The 18236-nt window shown below is 46.4% G+C and overlaps 1 protein-coding gene across 2 annotated transcripts in view; it reads right to left on the bottom strand.

The window, feature by feature from the left end:
- The window catches only part of MYOT (myotilin), a 64580-nt gene that overhangs the window by 32550 nt on the left and 13794 nt on the right, over positions 1 to 18236 (bottom strand). For both annotated transcript variants that reach the window (XM_054975368.1, XM_054975367.1), the window contains exons 2-5: positions 12894 to 12946; positions 12674 to 12803; positions 10342 to 10404; positions 8816 to 8957 (exon numbers count right to left, since the gene is read on the bottom strand). In XM_054975368.1, coding sequence (XP_054831343.1) covers positions 8816 to 8957; positions 10342 to 10404; positions 12674 to 12803; positions 12894 to 12901 — 343 coding nt within the window. In that variant the 5' untranslated portion in view covers positions 12902 to 12946. The remainder of the gene's footprint in view (positions 1 to 8815; positions 8958 to 10341; positions 10405 to 12673; positions 12804 to 12893; positions 12947 to 18236) is intronic.

Below are 18236 nucleotides of genomic sequence, written 5' to 3'. Positions count from 1 at the left end.
ATTTTTCCCTAAGCTTTAAGATATGTACAAAATTATTCGGCAAAAGCATTTTTAAAACCCAGCTGAATATATGATGATTAAAACTTTTCCAGATTAAAACCATGATAAAGTCTCTCCCTCCTCCCATCCCATCCCATCCCATCCCATCCCATCCCATCCCATCCCATCCCACCCGTCTCTCAGAATCTCTCCATCCCATCACACCTGCTGCCACGCCCACCTCTTCTGCCAGAGGGTCCCCCCCCCCCATCTTTAGAATAATCAGTATGGTAATTCTCTGACCTGGATGGCCGAGGCCAGCCTGCTCTTGCCAGATCTCAGAAGTTAAGCAAGGTTTGCCTTGGGTAGTACTTGGATGGGAGACCACCAAAGAAACCCAGGGTTGCTATGCAGGGGCAGACGATGGCAAACCACCTCGGTTTGTCTCTTGCCTTGAAAACCCTATGTAGTTGCCATAAGTTGATATGACTTAATGGCTCTTTACATACACATGCATGGTGATATACATACTCCCATTTTTAAAAAGCTGCTTGTGTGTAATTTGTAGATTACCTCTAAAATTTATCTTCATAATCCTATATGATCATTCACTGTTACACAGCCAGTGGGCTTAGAGCTAACAATGGATCTCCAGAATTCTGTGGCTGGGAAATCAGTTTCAAGCAGTGTGCAATGGAAGTAAAATAACATAAGAATCAAATGGGACCATTGGATTGCTGTTGAACCAACAGATGGGAAACATGCTTCTTGAAATACCCGGATGGTATTGGCATGCTCATTTGATGAACCTGTTCATTTTAGATTAACAGTGTTGGGAGAAGTTAAGGGGAAAGAGTATATTCATGCAACACAAGAAGCTTGTGGGATGATGGAATGAGATTGTGACATCTGTCCTGGGATTTAACAGGCTCTTATAAATACTTATTCATCTACTAGAGTGCTAAAAAACAAACGTGTTTCTCATGATCCAAACCTTGTAAACACTGCTGTGAGATACCAAAATAAAAATAATACACCCATATTTTAACATAACAAATAGACCTAGTAGACTCCAATGACAGTCCCACTGAAGTCAGTAGCATCTCTGTCAATGAAGCCTTTTGACAATTTATGTGGAATATCCCTCAGTATGACAGACTCTTGAGGTATGACTTCCGTATAGATGCAGTATGAAATGCCACAAAGGCTGAGCGTTTTGTTATAATCATTTTATCAGTTCTAAATCTTGTAGTGTCACCTAACACAACATATTTGTTCGAATTTTAATGCCTGTTCCACTTTCCCTCATTAGCTCTGCCTGCTCTCACTTATTTTTAACCTCTCTGTACCTTCTGTATATCACCAGTTAGAGAGCAGGTAGGAATGAAGGATGTGAGAGAAAAGAACTTAAACACACAAAAATGAAATCTGTGACAAACTCATGACCATTCTTTAACAGGAAAGGCTAAAACTTTCCTGTGTGCTTCCTGGAGAAAGCAACTTTAAAATATACTCTTAAACTAACGATAGTATTAAATTGTTTGGTTTCAGTCCGTCAGGAAAAAAATTAAGGAAATATACTATTGCTGCAATCTGTACCATACTGAGGACAATGGAAAGGCTTCTACTGATTTTTATGGTTATGAATTCTACTGCAGATCAAGACATTCTGAAGGATGCAAAATGTGAACCTTCAGATCGTCTTCGTCCTTCTGTGCAGCCCCACATTGGGACTGCGCAGGCGCAGGCCAGCCGCGGAAAAGATTTTTCTAGCTCTAAGAGATGTGAGGGGGACGTTCGGATCCACCGCGCATGCGCGCCGGTGTTCCCGCCAATTTTGAATGCATATATATCCGAACGTCCCCGGCATTCCCTCAGTTCCTTTTTCGCCGCCGTCGAAAAGGTTCTTATTGTCTAGCGTTCGTTTCCAGCGTCTCTTCGGAGTTTTGGATCGTTTCTTCTGCTGGTCGGTATTTTCCCCTTGTCATCTGTCGGGAGATACCGTTCATTATGTCGCAGACATCTTTGTTTAAAAAGTGTCATAAATGCGGCACTAAGATGACCCATTCGGACGGCCATGAGCTCTGCCTCATCTGCCTGGGCGAGGGGCATGTTGTCGAGCGCTGCTCCATTTGTATGTCCTTCACTCCGAAGGCAAGGAGTGATCGGAAGGCCAGGCTCCGTGCCTTCTTGTGGGATGCCAACCTTCTCCCCCCCAAGCCATCGGGCTCTTCGGGAGATAGGCCGCGCTCCGCCGCTCCGTCACCGGCGCCGTCTCGTAAGTCGCCAGAGCCGCTCCCCTCGGAACCGACGGGGCAACCCGTTCCGGAGGCCCGACCTGATTCCGGTTCCGGGGATCGTCCTTCGAGCCGGAAGGCCAAGAAGCGTTCCGCTCCCAAGCCGAAGTCCTCCTCCAAGCCTTCGGTTCCGGAGGCTGTTTCGGAGCCCCCGTCCAAGAAGGCCAAGGCGAAGTCGAGGGCCAAGGGCCGTGCATTGTCCCCAGCTCCGACTGTGCTGCCTGGTTCTCCGGCCGAACCAGTCCTGATACCCGACGATGTGGTGAGTCTCCACACCCCGTCGCCTCCTTGCACGCCTCCTCCGTCGGTTCCCGAGGAATTTATGCCGTTTCCGCCTTTCCCGGAACCGTTCCAATCTTTTGAGCGCTCCCTGCCGTCCGCCCCGGCGCCTTCAGAGGCCTCCGTTCCACTGCCGTCTACCTTGTCGGTTCCGATGCCTCTTCGCTGGCCTGCCCCGGTGCCTGCTCCTCTGCCCCCTTGCCAACCGGTCGCGGGGGTTGGGAACATGACCTCCTGGCAGGATTTTGTGGCGTGGTTCCAGCAGTCGCTGCCCTTCCTGCAACATCCGTCGGTTCCGATGGTCTCCGTTCCGGCTCAGCCAGTCGGGCTCCCAGCACCCGCTCCTCCACCTCCGGGCTTGCCTCTGCGACCGCCGGTTCCTGCAACTTATCCGTCGGCCCCGACCGCTCACCGGTCTTCGGTTCCGACGCAAACCTCGCCGGAGTTTTCGGATTCCGAGGATGATGAAGGTCTGGCGTCACCGTCGGAGTGCTCTTCAGACGCGGCCTCGGATCCTTCCCCGGATGACACCGTGGGTGGGCCCCGCTCATCGTCCCCGAATGACGATTACAGGCTATTCTCCGAACAAATGGTGCGGATGGCCGCCGCGCTGGAGATAGACGTCTCCTCCACGACCTCCAAGCCCAAGAGTAAGCTGCTGGAGGCGCTGTATTCCGGGTCCCCCGCGTCGGTGGCGTTTCCCCCTGTGGAGGATTTTGTTGATAACGCTCTCGCGCTCTGGCAGACGCCGGCGTCCCTGTCCGCGACGGCAAAGAAGGTGGAACGGTACTACCGTTTAAAGCAAGATGATTGCCCGTACCTCTTCAATCACCCGAAACCCTCGTCGATCGTGGCTGAGGAGGGTCAGGCTCGGTTCCGTTCCGGTTCCTCGTCGGCCCCGGCGGACCGAGAAGGCAGAAAGCTGGATGGCGTGGGCAGGAAACTCTACTCATCCGCGTCTCTGGGATTCCGTATTGCCAACTTCCAGGCCATAATGGGATCCTATAATCTATTCCTGTGGAAGAGGCTGTCCTCTTACCTCTCCGACCTCCCGGAGGATCGCCGCCACCTGGTTACGGCCCTCCAAGCCGAGGCCGTGAAGCTGTCAAAACAGCAAATGACAGCTGGCAAGGACGCCGCCGACTCTGCAGCGCGAGCGATGGCAACTTCGGTGGTCTTGCGTCGGCACGCCTGGCTCCGGTCCACGGCCCTGCCTCCAGAGAAGAAGGCGAAGGTGGAGGACTTCCCGTTCGAGGGGCCCCAGCTCTTCTCGGAGAAGACGGATGAGTCCCTCTCCCTGATGAAGAAGAATCAGCAGACGGCCAAGTCCCTCGGGGTCGCCCCCTCAGCCCAGTCGTCGGGTCCGAGGTATCGCTATGGTCGGTTCCGATCCTACCAGACCCCTTACCAGCCTTACCAGCAGCGTCAAGGGCGCTTCTTCTCGGGCCAGTCCTACGGTCACCGATCCTACTCTGCCCAGCAGCGTCACCCTTCCAGGCGCTCCGGCCGGTCCAAGGGCAGGCGACAGCCCTCTTCGCCCAAGCCTTCAACCTCGGCGCAGAAGCCCTCGGTCTTCTGACTACGCCTGGACGCTCCCCCGTTGGCCTCCGAGGGTGCTTCCTCTGCTGCCCAGTTTCTGGACAGGCTTCGACCTTTTTTGCCCTGTTGGCAACGTGTTACTTCTGACGCTTGGGTCCTGTCCATTGTGGCCCATGGTTACAAGTTAATGTTTACGGATGCACCCCCTCTCTCTCTCCCTCCCCGTTGTTCTCCATGTTGTGATGTTGTGTTACACAATAATGTTATGGAGTTGGTTACCAAAGGTGCTGTCCGGGTGGTCAATGTCTCTACTTCCCCATGGGGATTTTATTCCAGATACTTCCTTGTGGATAAGAAGGGTGGAGGTTCCCGGCCTATCTTAGACCTTCGAGGCCTCAATGGTTATTTGAAGGCTGAGAAGTTTCGCATGCTGACCCTGGCGCGAGTCATGGAACTCCTGGAAGTGGGCGTCTGGCTGGCCATTCTAGACCTGAAGGATGCCTACTTCCACATTTCTATATTTGAGGGCCACAGGAAATACCTGCGGTTTGTGTATGGGGATTCTGTGTATGAATATACAGTGTTGCCCTTCGGGCTAGCCTCTGCACCCAGAGTGTTCACAAAGTGCATGGCCACCGTAGTGGCATACCTGCGGTCCCAGGGTTGCTTTATCTACCCGTACCTGGATGACTGGCTCCTGGTGGGACCCTCACCTGACTCTCTCCAGGCCCATATTGCCCTCACTTTGTCCGTGCTGGCTAGGCTGGGCTTGGTGGTTAATGGGGATAAGTCTATCCTGACCCCAGGCATGGCCATTAGGTTTATTGGGGTCCATTTCAATTCCCTGCTGGGTAGAGCCTACCTGCCCCCAGACCGGTTGGCCAGGCTTTCCGCTTTGGCCCGGCATTTTATGCATTGCCGGTATCAGACTGCCCTTTTGGTTCAGACTCTGTTGGGCCTTATGGCCTCCACCACAGGGGTGGTTTTCTTTGCGCGCCTGCGTATGAGGCCTCTGCAAAACTGGTTTGTCCGGAGGTACAACCCCCTCACCATGGGTCAGCACCAGAGGTTTTCCATCCCCAGGGTGGTGCTGCGCTCTCTGGCCTGGTGGACTGTCCCTGGGAACCTGTCTGAAGGTTGTCCTTTCGGCCCCTTCCTACCTGAGGTCACGGTTTATACCGATGCCTCCAACTTGGGATGGGGGGGCGCTGTGGACAGCTTTCGGCTCAGGGCATCTGGTCCCCATCTGAGGCATCCATGCATATCAACCTTCTTGAGCTTAGGGCGATCCGTTACTCCCTCGCTTCTTTTGCAGATGCCATTCGGAACAGGAGGGTTCAGGTCCTGTCGGACAATACCACGGCCTGCTACTACCTCAACAAGCAGGGAGGGACGGTCTCGCTCAAGCTCTGCAAGGAGGCAACGACTCTATGGAATTGGGCCATGGTCAACAACGTCCTTCCCAGAGCCGTGCACATTGCCGGGGATCTCAACACCTCGGCGGATGCGCTGAGCAGGGTGTTTTTGCCTCAGCACGAGTGGTCGCTAAACAGGGTTTACCTCGACCAGGTTTTCCGCACATGGGGCACGCCGTTGGTCGACCTCTTCGCCACTGCCCGCAACAAACAGGCCCCGCTGTTCTGCTCCCGGGCCGGCATTGGCCGCCACTCCCTAGGGGATGCCTTCCAAATACCTTGGTCCCCAGGGCTCTTTTATGCCTTCCCGCCCTTCCCGCTCCTGTACAAGGTTCTTTCCAGGGTCAGGGCCTTCCGAACCCACTGTATCCTCGTTGCCCCTCGGTGGCCTCGCCAGGATTGGTTCCCCCTTTTACTTTCCCTGTCCCAGGGGCGATGCCTCTCCCTGCCTCACGCCCCGGACCTCTTAACCAGGGACGGGGTGTGGCATCACGATGTGGCTGTACTGAATCTGACTGCCTGGCTTCTGGGCACCCGGGAGTGAGCCTCTCTTCTGGAGTGCTTGGGGTGATCTTGAATGCCCGGAAACCGTCCACCAGGTTGTCCTATCAGAGGAAGTGGTCACGTTTTTCCCGGTGGTTGGCCCTGAAGGGGGTTTCTCCCTTTAGTTGCCCGCTTCCTGTCATCCTGGACTACCTCCTGGAACTCTGCTCCCAGGGCCTTGCGTTTTCCAGTGTTAAGGTCCACATGGCTGCAATCTCTGCCTTCCATGAGCAGATTGATGGGAAGACAGTTTTTACTCACTGGCTTTCCAAGCAGTTCCTGAAGGGCCTGTTCAAGACCTTCCCTCCTAGGGCCCATCCCATTCCGCAATGGAGTCTCTCCCTGGTTCTCTCCCGGCTGATGCTCCAGCCCTTTGAGCCTCTATCTTCTTGTCCCCTACCTTTGCTCACTCAGAAGGTGGCTTTCCTGGTAGCAATCACGTCCTCTAGGCGTGTTGGGGAGCTGTCTGCCCTGCGGTGTGACCCTCCCTTCCTGCAGTTTTTCCCTGGTACTGTCATGCTCCACACTAGCATGGAGTTTCTGCCCAAGGTAGTCTCAAGGTTTCACCTACAGCAAAAGGTGTTCCTCCCTTCCTTTTTTCCAACACCTTCATCCCCAGGGGAACGAGCACTACACACATTGGATGTAAAGCGTGCTTTATTGTTTTATTTGCACCGCACCAAATGTTTCAGGAAGTCTCCTGCCCTGTTTGTGTGTTACTCTGGCCCTCGCAAGGGCTCACCTGCTTCTGCCCAGTCCATCTCTCGCTGGATTGTGTCTACGATTAAACTTTGCTATCAGCATGCTGGAGTCCAGTGTCCCTTGTTGGTTACCGCTCATTCCACTCGAGCGCAAGCTGCTTCTGCTGCCTTCCTACGAGGAGTGCCGCTCCGGGACGTCTGCCAAGCTGCGACATGGTCCACTGCAGACACTTTCATCAAGCACTATTCTGTGGATGTGCATGCACGACGTGACTCGGCTGTGGGCACAGCTGTCCTGCAGTCCTTGTTCAAGTAGACACTCACACCCGCCCCCATTGGTGAGATGCTAGTTACTCTCCCAATGTGGGGCTGCACAGAAGGACGAAGACGATAAACAGGGTTTCTCACCTGTAACTGTTGATCGTCGAGTCTCTTCTGTGCAGACACACATTCCCTCCCGCCTGCCCCGCTGTGAGTGCTTGGTTTCTTCCATTGTTTCTCCGGCGGCTCAGGTGAACTGAGGGAATGCCGGGGACGTTCGGATATATATGCATTCAAAATTGGCGGGAACACCGGCGCGCATGCGCGGTGGATCCGAACGTCCCCCTCACATCTCTTAGAGCTAGAAAAATCTTTTCCGCGGCTGGCCTGCGCCTGCGCAGTCCCAATGTGTGTCTGCACAGAAGAGACTCGACGATCAACAGTTACAGGTGAGAAACCCTGTTTATATATCTCAGAAGTTTAGGTTGGATTCTACAACACCATTCTGCCAACTGAAGAGTCTACTTCCAACAATGCAAGGTTCCTTCTTCCAAGCAGCTATACTACACACAAATTGACCACTGGGTTTTTCAGAGTTCTGCTTTGCAATATCAAAATTGTACACACATGCAAAGTATGCTTGCTCCCCTGTTCAGACAATATGGTGAGCAGCATGCAGTCCCAGTACACATGGATGTAACATCTAAAAAGGGCTTCTAAAACACAAGGAAGACTTGCATTCAGTTTTGTTCCATCTAGGCAGCTTGATGTTTTTATTTCTTGTGAACATAACCTAATGAATTAGCAATTAAGTCTGTTTATATTTAATGCCAATGGTGTGACTTTCTTGGAAGGTCCTTCCATTATCCAAAGGCTTCTTTTTAAAGGATATTGCCATACTACATGGTGGAGGAGAGGGGCGTATACTCAGTGTATCTCATGCAAAGACTGTTGCTACTCAGGTGTCTGAAGCAGCTTTAGAAAGAAGAAGAAGCACATGATTGGGACTTACCCAGTCCATTAGCCTACCCAAAGACTGCTGGCACAGCCATCCTAAGAAGAGCTATACCCTTCCCAGTCTATTGAAGTCAGTGGATTGTGCTCACTGTGCAGTCCTAAGAAAAGTTAGCTCTGCTTGAGATTACACAGTAAGTCCCCTCCAAGAGTGTTTAAGAATCATGAAAGAGAAATTATTTGCCAGGCAGCTTTAAGGATTTCTAAAGAAGCCAACTGAAAAGCTATCTGTGGGGGTACATGAGGTACTTTTAGGGCTGACCGGCCATTTAATGTACGGGAAATTTCCCAACAGGTCACTGCCCTAGGTTGGCCAAGAGCAAGCACTGGTGGCCAAGAGCAAGCACAGCCAAGCTCTAGCAACTTTGCCAGAGCCTCAGGGGCCAATTGGCTCAGACCTTTCATCTTTAATAGTAACCAGTGTCTGTTTCTCCATAGTCTTTTCCCTCACTGCTGCCGGTTTCAGGGAGAAAGCAATGAGTGAGTCAATATGCATTGTTTACACTGCTGAGCTGGCTACACCACAGGGGCTGGCAAGCCTGGTTTCTACCAGGGCCACTTTCACTTCCCAGTCTGTTCTCAGGTACTTTCCAATTTAACAGGAATTTAACAGGAATCAGGCTGAGGATTGGCAATGCCCACTTCTGCCATTCTCCCTTCCTCTCCAAAGCACTCGGCCACTCTTGCAGATTACAGTTTGTTATAGACCTAATTACTAAATTTCACTAACAGGAACAATAACCACATTTTCTTACATCATAAGTGGATTTTTTTTTAAAAACCCTACTTTTTCTTAGTATTCTGAAGTCTGCAGAATCGATTATTTGGTTATGCTCTCTGTACCAGCGAACTTGGAAAGTGAGTGATGCTCGTATCCGACATTCAAATGCCACTAGCTGTCCTTTGGTGGCTGTAATGTTTTGTAGGCCCTATAAAAGGGGGAAAACACAATGTAATTATGAAAAACCACTCATATGTATGCTAACCTAACTGAATTCACTCAGAGATAAATTGGGAAAAAATATAGATGGAGATGGAAAACTATGGGAGAAATCTCAAGCATGCCCATTCATAAGATAAACCCATTTTATTCAATGGGACTTACTCCCAGGGAAGTGTTCCTAGGATAGCAATGCACAAGGTGAGGGGACAGGTACAGTATAGGTACCTGATTATTTCCCCTAACAGGGCTAAAAGCAATCCAGGGGGCAGCTTAGTTCAGAATTTGGCAGTGGTTAAGTTGTAATGGAAGATTCAAAAGTTTGGATATCCATTTGTGAGGGGAAAAAGATTTCTAAAGATGGAGCTTTGACACGCTACACTCCAAACCACATATCACTCACAAACAGATAAGGTGTGCCCAGGAACATTTAACTCATGTTAGATGAGGAAAAGATTTTGGTGTAGGTAATCAAGAGCAGAGAATCTGTGAACTTTACCTAATACACTGTTTCCCATCTCCAAACTAACAAAGCAAATGCACATGGAAAAATTGATCCTTGTGAAGCTCACAAGAAAGGGGCATTTGGAACAAGGAAACAGCAAGCAGAGAAAGAGGCATCACCCCCACTCCCAGTACCATTCTACTCCATCCTGATTACCCCTGCTTGAAGCACCTTTTCGTAATTCAGAATGGCAGTCAGGCAACTGTTGTATATATTTGTATGAAGCAGGTAGTTCGGGTCAAGACTCAAGGCTGGCTCCAAGGTATACAGCAATGGATGGAAAGATGGTTGTTGTGGGTTTTCCGGGCTGTATTGCCGTGGTCTTGGCATTGTAGTTCCTGACGTTTCGCCAGCAGCTGTGGCTGGCATCTTCAGAGGTGTAGCACCAAAAGATAGAGATCTCTCCGTGTGTCTATCTTTTGGTGCTACACCTCTGAAGATGCCAGCCACAGCTGCTGGCGAAACGTCAGGAACTACAATGCCAAGACCACGGCTATACAGCCCGGAAAATCCACAACAACCATCGTTCTCCGGCCCTGAAAGCCTTCGACAATACAATGGATGGAAATCTTGGGAAATATCTGAATTATACAAGATCCCTGATATTTCTCAAACACATTTTTCATATGGGGATTATTTGTCTCCTCCTGCGTTGGTCAAACCATTTAATGTGAATAAAATAAGGCAACAGAAGGAAATATATCTGGCAGAAAATTATGTGAGAAGAAATATTAGCATAGGTCCAAAGATCCCACTACTCAAGAGGATTTCCAATGATCTTATCAATTTCCTGGGGGCTGTAAATAAGAGTATGTACTTTCCATTTGGGCAGTGAGATCTTCATATCCAAGACATTTATGCTGCTTACCTTTATAAAGACAGGGGCTGCTTCACAGGCAGATCTAGTCTGTTTTTTTGATGGATTCTGCATCTGCATGTTAAACAAAGGGGATACATTGCAATAGCTAGCCTTGGAGGCTGCTTAAATCTTTAATTTATCACAAGAGAAATGCTTCTTTTGAGGACACGTTCTTCTGAAATCCCTCATTTAAGCCCCTGAGGGGGGATTTATAAGAATGAAAAGAACTGTATGACATTCATTCTGTGATGGCATTTCCACATGGAATCTTGGGAGTGTTGGACATGCGCTTTTGGACATGTCCTAGAATGGGAATGTTGGACATTCCCGGAAGCCACAAGACATACATGCTGAGCCTGTGGGAGTCTGCATAACAGATTGGTGTCACAGGGTCATAGGTAGAAAAGTCTACATGGCAGAAGTCTGTGCACTATCCCTAACAACTTGGTATCCACTCTGCTTTACCACTTGTTCTAATCCTTGACTGATGCTTGCTTTCACAATGCAGGCTCAAAGCATAAAGTACAGCCATGCGGAATGCCAGATTGTGTTGAATCAGCCCTACACTGCAGATGGTTAATTTGTAGATGAAATAAGTTAGAATCCTCAAACCACCTGTACTATAATTAGCTAGTTCAAACCCTATAATAACTATCTGGAGTCCCCTTTTAATAATTTTTAAAGAGCACTTTGTCCCTCTTTCTGACTGCCATGCCCTCTCTCTGCAGCCACCTGGATTTATATCATGGCGGTGCCCATGGTTTATGGTATTTTGTAGTAGCTTGATTGTTTAGCTGTGCCTGGGTTCTTTTCATCTTATCTCATTTATATGATTATGAGATTTTATTGTATGTTTTAATTGTATATTCTTGTTGGAAGCCGCCCTGAACCTCTTGCGGGAAGGGTGGGATATAAGCCAAATAAAATAAATAAATAAATAAATTTCACATGGCAGCAATTATCAGATGGTGAGCTGTTGGTGAGTACTAGCTCACCACAAGGATTTTCACAATGTCACCATAATTTGGGGATGGACCCTTGTGATGGCATGGTGCAAAACTGCCTAATTTGCATAGTAAACAGTTCACATGAAAAAAAATGATGTGCTAACAGCTGCCACATGGCAGCCATAATACATAAAGTAGATCCAGTCCACAACTTCTCTTTTTTTGAGAAAATATTTGAACCAGAATTGGGGGAAATTGTGGTTTGGGAATAAATAGGGGCTTCAGGATATGATATCATCTGTCACATTTTTATCCTGCCCTTTCCTCATGGTTTTCCCTTCCTCCATTTTATAACAACTCTGTGATGGAACTTAAGATGAGAGAGAATGGCTTGCTCAAAATCATGGCTGAGTAGTGGTTTGAGCTCAGGTCAACTAAGCCCAAGTCCAACATGCTAACCATCATGCCACACAAACAGGAAGCCTGGACAGACTGAGGTCATCAAAACATTTTAATCTTTGTAAATTATTATAGTTTTCTTGATATTTGAGTAGCTAATGTTTAACATTGCCTCTTCTCAGTACAAATGTGAGAATGTGTATACAACAAGATCATAGGGGAGACCTGAAGCACCAGCCAATGGAGCTCATACTGCCCTATTAAACTGATAAGAACAGATACTACACTTGAGCTTTAGTACATATTGTAATAGTACAAAGCTGATGTTAAATACTGTAGATGTGGATATACTGTGACAGAAATGCTACTCTGGGGTTTTACAACTGGCTAGGAAGTGAGACACTGGTGAAGGGTCCATGCTATTGCTGTTTTAAGACTAACTCTGGTGCATACTTGTATCCTCATGCATAAATTTGCGAACACAGAAGTTTTACAAAAATGCTGTAAATGTCTAAGTACTCTTATCACATGGAAACATTCACTCCATTGGCTGTCCCTGAAGCTTCCTATTGCTCAGCAAAGTTCTAAACACCTCAAATAATTGGTATTGCTGGAAATGTATCTGGTTTTTTTTGCTTTAAGCATAATTATATAAAAAGAAACCTATGCAATCTTTTTCTGCACTTCTTTCCAACCACTTGAAAGGCATTTAAATCCCTGAATGTTTTGAATTCTTCATTTCTATACTAAGTAGCTGCTTTGATCTAACTGTCCTTTCTTAAATGTCTTTAGAAGAATATGACAAATGGCTAAGCTCCAGGGCAGCCACATGACTACTTCTAATCCTCCCATTGACTGATGCCAAAAATGTTTGAAATGGGAAGAGGAACAAACAAATGAAAACAAACTTGAGCTTCAGTGTGGGGCTCAATATTTGGAGAGCATTGCTACATATTTTCAATTAAAGGAAAGAGAAAATGAATGGTTTAACCTACTCTTTGAGGGTCGATGGATAATGGCTGAATTAAAGTGGAATAACTGTGATGGGCTTTATTGCTGCTGCTAGATTCTTCATTGGCTGGAGAACCAATGATCAGGGAAAGACTGGAGGTTTTCCGCTTGGTCCTATAAGGAAGATAAACAATACATATGGCTATAGGGAGAGGCAGACATTTTATTTGGTGATTATATGGAACAAAAAGCCTCTGGACTTACTGTGACATTTCTCGGTGACCCCAGAAGAACGTGGTCAGGATTTCCCTATAAACCTATAGGAAACAACATAAATCAGGCTTGTATGTTAAACACAACTATTTTTTGTGTTCCTTGAAGGATGATGGAGAGTAAATTTAACAGATTAGGTGCAAACTGAATGACAGGCAGACATCATGTAATGGAAAGGAATGTGCCGTGCCCAAATTAGCAGTGTTACCATTGAGTACAAATAGCTGCAGCACTACAGTATGCCAGCCGCTTCACCAGTTTGTTATTCTGCAAGAATTGATATTGTTTTCTTCTTTTTATCAATTTTAACTGTTCACCGCCCAGAGCCCCTGGGATGGGCGGTATATAAATTGAATAAATAAATAAATGTTTGGGTTCATCTCTTTTGAATTATTCAATTAGTACTACAGTTTTAGAAAATGCCACTTGTATGGTGTTTATCAGGAGCCAACTGAAATTTAAAAGACATAAATACTTTATTGAATATGCTAACCTAATGAGAACTTTTTTCCCTTTTAAGAACCATTGGCAAAAAGATTTCATAGGAAGAAATGAGCTTTGCTATTCCATCAGCAAAGAAAAGGGCCGATGGTCTTAAAAGTGGAAACAATCCTAGAAATTACAATAACCTTTGAAAATAAATGAAGGTCCCAGACCAAGCCATTCACTTTGGAATGTTGTAACATTTCTGAATTAACAAGAAAAGGTTTTTGTTTGTTTGTTTAAATAGCCTCTTGGGGAGTGAGATCCTAAATCCAGGTGCTTGAAGCTCTGCATTTAAAATAATTTTTCTTCTTTTTAAAAATTTTTATTACCTCAAAACAGAAAAAAACACTCTCAATTAATCTGAATAAAAGGATATTACTCTCCACAAAGCAATATCTACTAATTTCTTATGCAAAAATGGGCTGTAGTTCATAAAAGCTTAAGCTAGAATAAAATTTTATAAATCTTACAGATGCCATAAGGTTCCTTTTTATTTTTGCAGCAAGATTTTATTTTTGTATGGCTGCCCCACTGACAAGATTTTCAATAATTCAAAATAAATATGCTCTTTGGGAACAATGGTCTAGTTGTATCTGTTGTATGAACTTACAGAGCCAATGCTGCCTTGGGAACTATACATTATTTATTTAGAAAGTTTAGATGCTGTTTCTCTAGACTTTGCTTGAGGTGGCTCACGAAACACAACTCATGTAACCACAGTGTAAAAGAAGCCATAAAAACCACAGAATAAAAACAAGCCAAAAAAGTAATGGCATTAAAAATGCTTTGGCATAAAAACAATGTAAAATAACATTCAGCAGCAGACTGTAAAAACAGCTAAAGTAAATGAACTCAAAAGTCTTACTAAAAATAAAAGTTTTGGCCTGGCGCCTGAAGGAGAGTAAGATAGGGCCAACCTAAACATGATGGCATTCTTGTGGCTGCCACAAGGACACTGACTTCATTTTAGTGATTTTAAAATGCTGTGAGGGTCCAGTCCTGATGACACCCATAGCATCAAGCTCCCCCCATCTTTTCAAGTGCCAAAACAGCTGAGGGGGTGTCTGCATCCTGTGGCTTTGGCACTTGAAAAAGTGTGTGGAAGGAAAGCCCTATCAGGATCTTACAGCATTTTAAGACCACTTTAAAATGGTGATGGTGCTGTCATGTTTACTTTGGCCCACAGGGGCAGCAGGTGAGCCTCAAGGTGGAGGAAATTAAAGAGGCGAGGCTCCCTCACTGAAAAACCCATAGTCTCTGGACACAGAGTGTCTCACCTCTGCAGACGGGCACAAAGAAGACCTTGACAAGAGGACCTTAACTAGCTACTAGCTGGATTGTACACAAGAAGGCAGTCATTCAGCTTCGTACCCTGGCCCCAAGCAGTTTAGGACCTTTAAAGGAGAATAAAACAGCATTTTGAATTATGCCTGGATACAGCTTGACTCTGTAAACACCTGCATTCAGATGTAAGGATAAAGGTTGTAAGATGTAAGAACAAAAGAGCTTTGGAATTCCTCTGACTTGAAAGCACTATTCCCCTCCTGCCCTCTCCTTGCCTAGCTTGCAAGCACTATTGTCCTTCCCTTGCATGTAGCTTGGAAATAGAAGACTTCCTTGTTCCACAAATCATAGTGGAACATACTGAGTAGGACTGAATCACAAACTAAGGATAGCTTCTTGACCTCAAACTAGAATTCCAAATAAAAAATTAGCCATTATCATGCCTGTAGGATAACTAAAATCTAAAAGATATCTTTCTCTTTAATGGTACCAGATTTAGATATTTATGTCTCCTGTTCATTATTAGCTACAGCTGCACATTTTCTGTTCTTGATTAGGCAGGTGTTGCAATATGGCAGGAACTGCTGAAAAGACAGTCTCTAGAATACTAGGCAGTATTGCTAAAATGCCTGTTCTGCTATGTAAATAGCAAGTTATCTAGTGATGGATGAATAAAGTAAAATGGTTTCTGTCCTTTCTTAGCAAAATCCTTACCTTGTTGGAAATGCTAGCAATACAAATAAAATATCAGTAGTTCTCTTTCTGAGAGACGGGTTCATTTAAAACATCTAGGGTGGTGGTGAAACAGTGCCATGAAGTGGTAGCTGACTTATGGCGACCCCTGTTGGGGTTTTCAAGGCAAGAGACTAACAGAGGGGGTTTGCCATTGCCTGCCTCTGCATACCAGCCTGGGTCTTCTTTGGAGGTCTCCCATCCAATTACTAACCAAGGCCAATCTCAGAGTACTTTACAAAAAGATTATATGTCAGAGTTTCAAGCAGAAAGGTAATGTGCATAAGACTTAGTCCATGGATCAAGATGGTGGGCAAAGTACAGGAATTTCATGATCCCAAGGAGGGAAGAGGCATAGGTGACCACTCTGGAGGCTGTGCTGGATTGCACTCACATGGCTGTAGGCTAGCCCTTTAACCTCTGTGCTGGCCCCACCCTCTTTCTTAAGAGCCAGTGAAAGGGTGGGAGGAGGTAATTCTTGCTGATATTTGTGCTGCAGTAGCAGCAAGTGTGCTGGCACTAGCTGTAGCTAGAAATTATGGTTCTACAATTAATATGTATTGAGACTGGAAGGCAACTGCAGTGCATCAAACAATCAACATTTATTTAACAAATAACCAGTAACAGGGAACAACGGACTGCAGCCTCTCTAACTGACTGCAACTATCCCTTCACAGGCACTCTCAGCTCTGAGGAGAGCTAGAGCTCCACCCCACAAAACTACAGTCAGTCAGTCAGTCAAGCAAGACTTTATTGGCATATAGAAAATATAAATTTTTTAAATACAGAGACTCCATACAAAATGAGATTAAAATACAGATAGGAGCAGGGCAACAGTGCAGCAAAACCAGTATAGAATATTACTTGTCAGGGTGTATAGCCATGGCACTGTAGAGAAACTTAGCTACTATTTCAGTTATTTCCCCATCTGGGTTGTCAAGCAGGAACTGAATTTAAAAATCATCAGAAACCTCTGAAAGTTGGGCCAATATAACTACAGTGGCTCCAACAGTCCAAATACATAACTACAAGGATCATGCCCGCAAAGTTCTGTGCTCTCCACTAATTATTACTGATTTTGAGATGCAAAGAGTATGAAGAGCATACTGAAAATATACTATGTCACAATAATACATTTCATCTTACATTTTTTCACTTTCTCCTATATAACTTTGCTCTCATTCCTTTGAGTGCTGCTTTGACAACGGAGGGCAAAAAAAAAAGGAGGCACCTTTTAATGGACCATCTTCTATTGTGGAGAGGAAGCAAGATGATTCCACAGAACATCAATATATCTTCAGTCCAATCAAATCTGAGGATCCTTCAGTCCAGAGATTGGACTATGAATGGACAAGACAGATCTTTCTACAAACCTAAAAAAAACACCCCAAGTTTGCAGAAAAATCTAAAATCTAAGGCCCCCCCCCCGTTTAAAAAAATGTTAAAAGAAGTGCCTCTACCTTTAAGAAACAGCTGCCCTTAGAGGCTTATTGCTAGGCAAACACAACAGTTTCTCAAGAGTACTTTCAGTAAAAAGCAAGGGGAGGTGCAGGGCCTTTTCCAGGGCTGTTTTGACCTTTGAGGGAGGACCCGGGCCAGGCCTGGCAGCAACCATCAGAAAGCTTCCTGCCGCAGGATTTGCACATCTCACTCAGGACTGGTTGCTTGCTAAGGTTCAACAGCAGCCATGCTATGAAAGTCAATGTGTTGTAGTGTTTAGTGGTTCAGACTGGGACCTTGAATTGCCATTCTACTCTGGAAACTTACTGGGTGATCCTGGGTCAGTTACATATTCTCAGCCTCACAGGCAGGGGCAGATTGGCCATTGGGAGCACCAGGATGCCTGCCAGTGGGTTGATGCCTCCTCCTAACTGTGCCAGCCCTGTGACTGAAGGGTTAACCCTGGCCTACCCAAGCCCTGCATAAGTGGGGGAAACAGCGTCCTTCCCATGAGAGACCGGGGAAGTTGTACCTAAATTGGCTGAGAACTGGCCAAGCCCTGCATGAGGAGAGGCAGTGGTGCCTGCCTGTCCCACCTGAATCCCATGTGAGTGAGATGGTGGCACCTGTTCTGCTGGAGCCCTGCAGGAGGTGAGGTGATGGTGCCTGGATCATCCAAGCCTCTCACAAAGTGAGGCAAGACAGTGGCACCTGGCTCGCCTGAGCCTCACGTGTGGCAAAACAAGGTGCTGGTGCCCAGCCCTCCTGAGCTCAATACAGGGTGAGGCAGAGGAGGTACAACCACCCAAGCTTAGCCTGTGTGAGATGAGGGAAGCAGTGCCTGGCTCAGCCCACCCAAGCCCTGCTTGAGGCAAATGAGGTGGTGTCCTGTTTTAACACCAAATCTCATATCTAGAACATGTAATAATGTACTGAAAGGTGCCTCTGAGCATGTACAGAGGTCTTTTCTGTCTCCATTAAGTCATCACAGCCCACTCTACAAATTTGGGATGAAGGTGGGCTGTGATGTCTGTGGCTGGTTAATTGTAGAAAGTAATTTCAGCTGTCAACCAATATTGACAACAGAAGGTTAATCAGCCTAACATTAGTGGACTTAAACTAACTAAGCTCACATGTTCATAACTGAACAGTATTCAAAGGCAGCTTTATCAATATAATGGTACACCAAGTATTTCATAGACACTCTGAGTAGAAACAAATGTGATGCTTCTTGCCATGCTCCCCTGTATCAAAAGATTGTAATTTGCTTTGGCAGAAACCTCTGCATTGTACTGGTTGTGTCCTTGAAAGATGGCATAGCATGCACTGTACCTAAGGGAGTCATTTTAGCAACCTCAGTATGCCACGTAAATGGCAACCTTTACTTAGTGT

Source organism: Eublepharis macularius, chromosome 4 (assembly GCF_028583425.1).
Source record: "Eublepharis macularius isolate TG4126 chromosome 4, MPM_Emac_v1.0, whole genome shotgun sequence".
In the NCBI taxonomy this organism is placed as follows: Eukaryota; Metazoa; Chordata; class Lepidosauria; order Squamata; family Eublepharidae; genus Eublepharis; species Eublepharis macularius.
The sequence above is the reverse complement of the archived record's forward strand: the minus strand, read 5'-3'. Positions and strand labels throughout refer to the sequence as shown.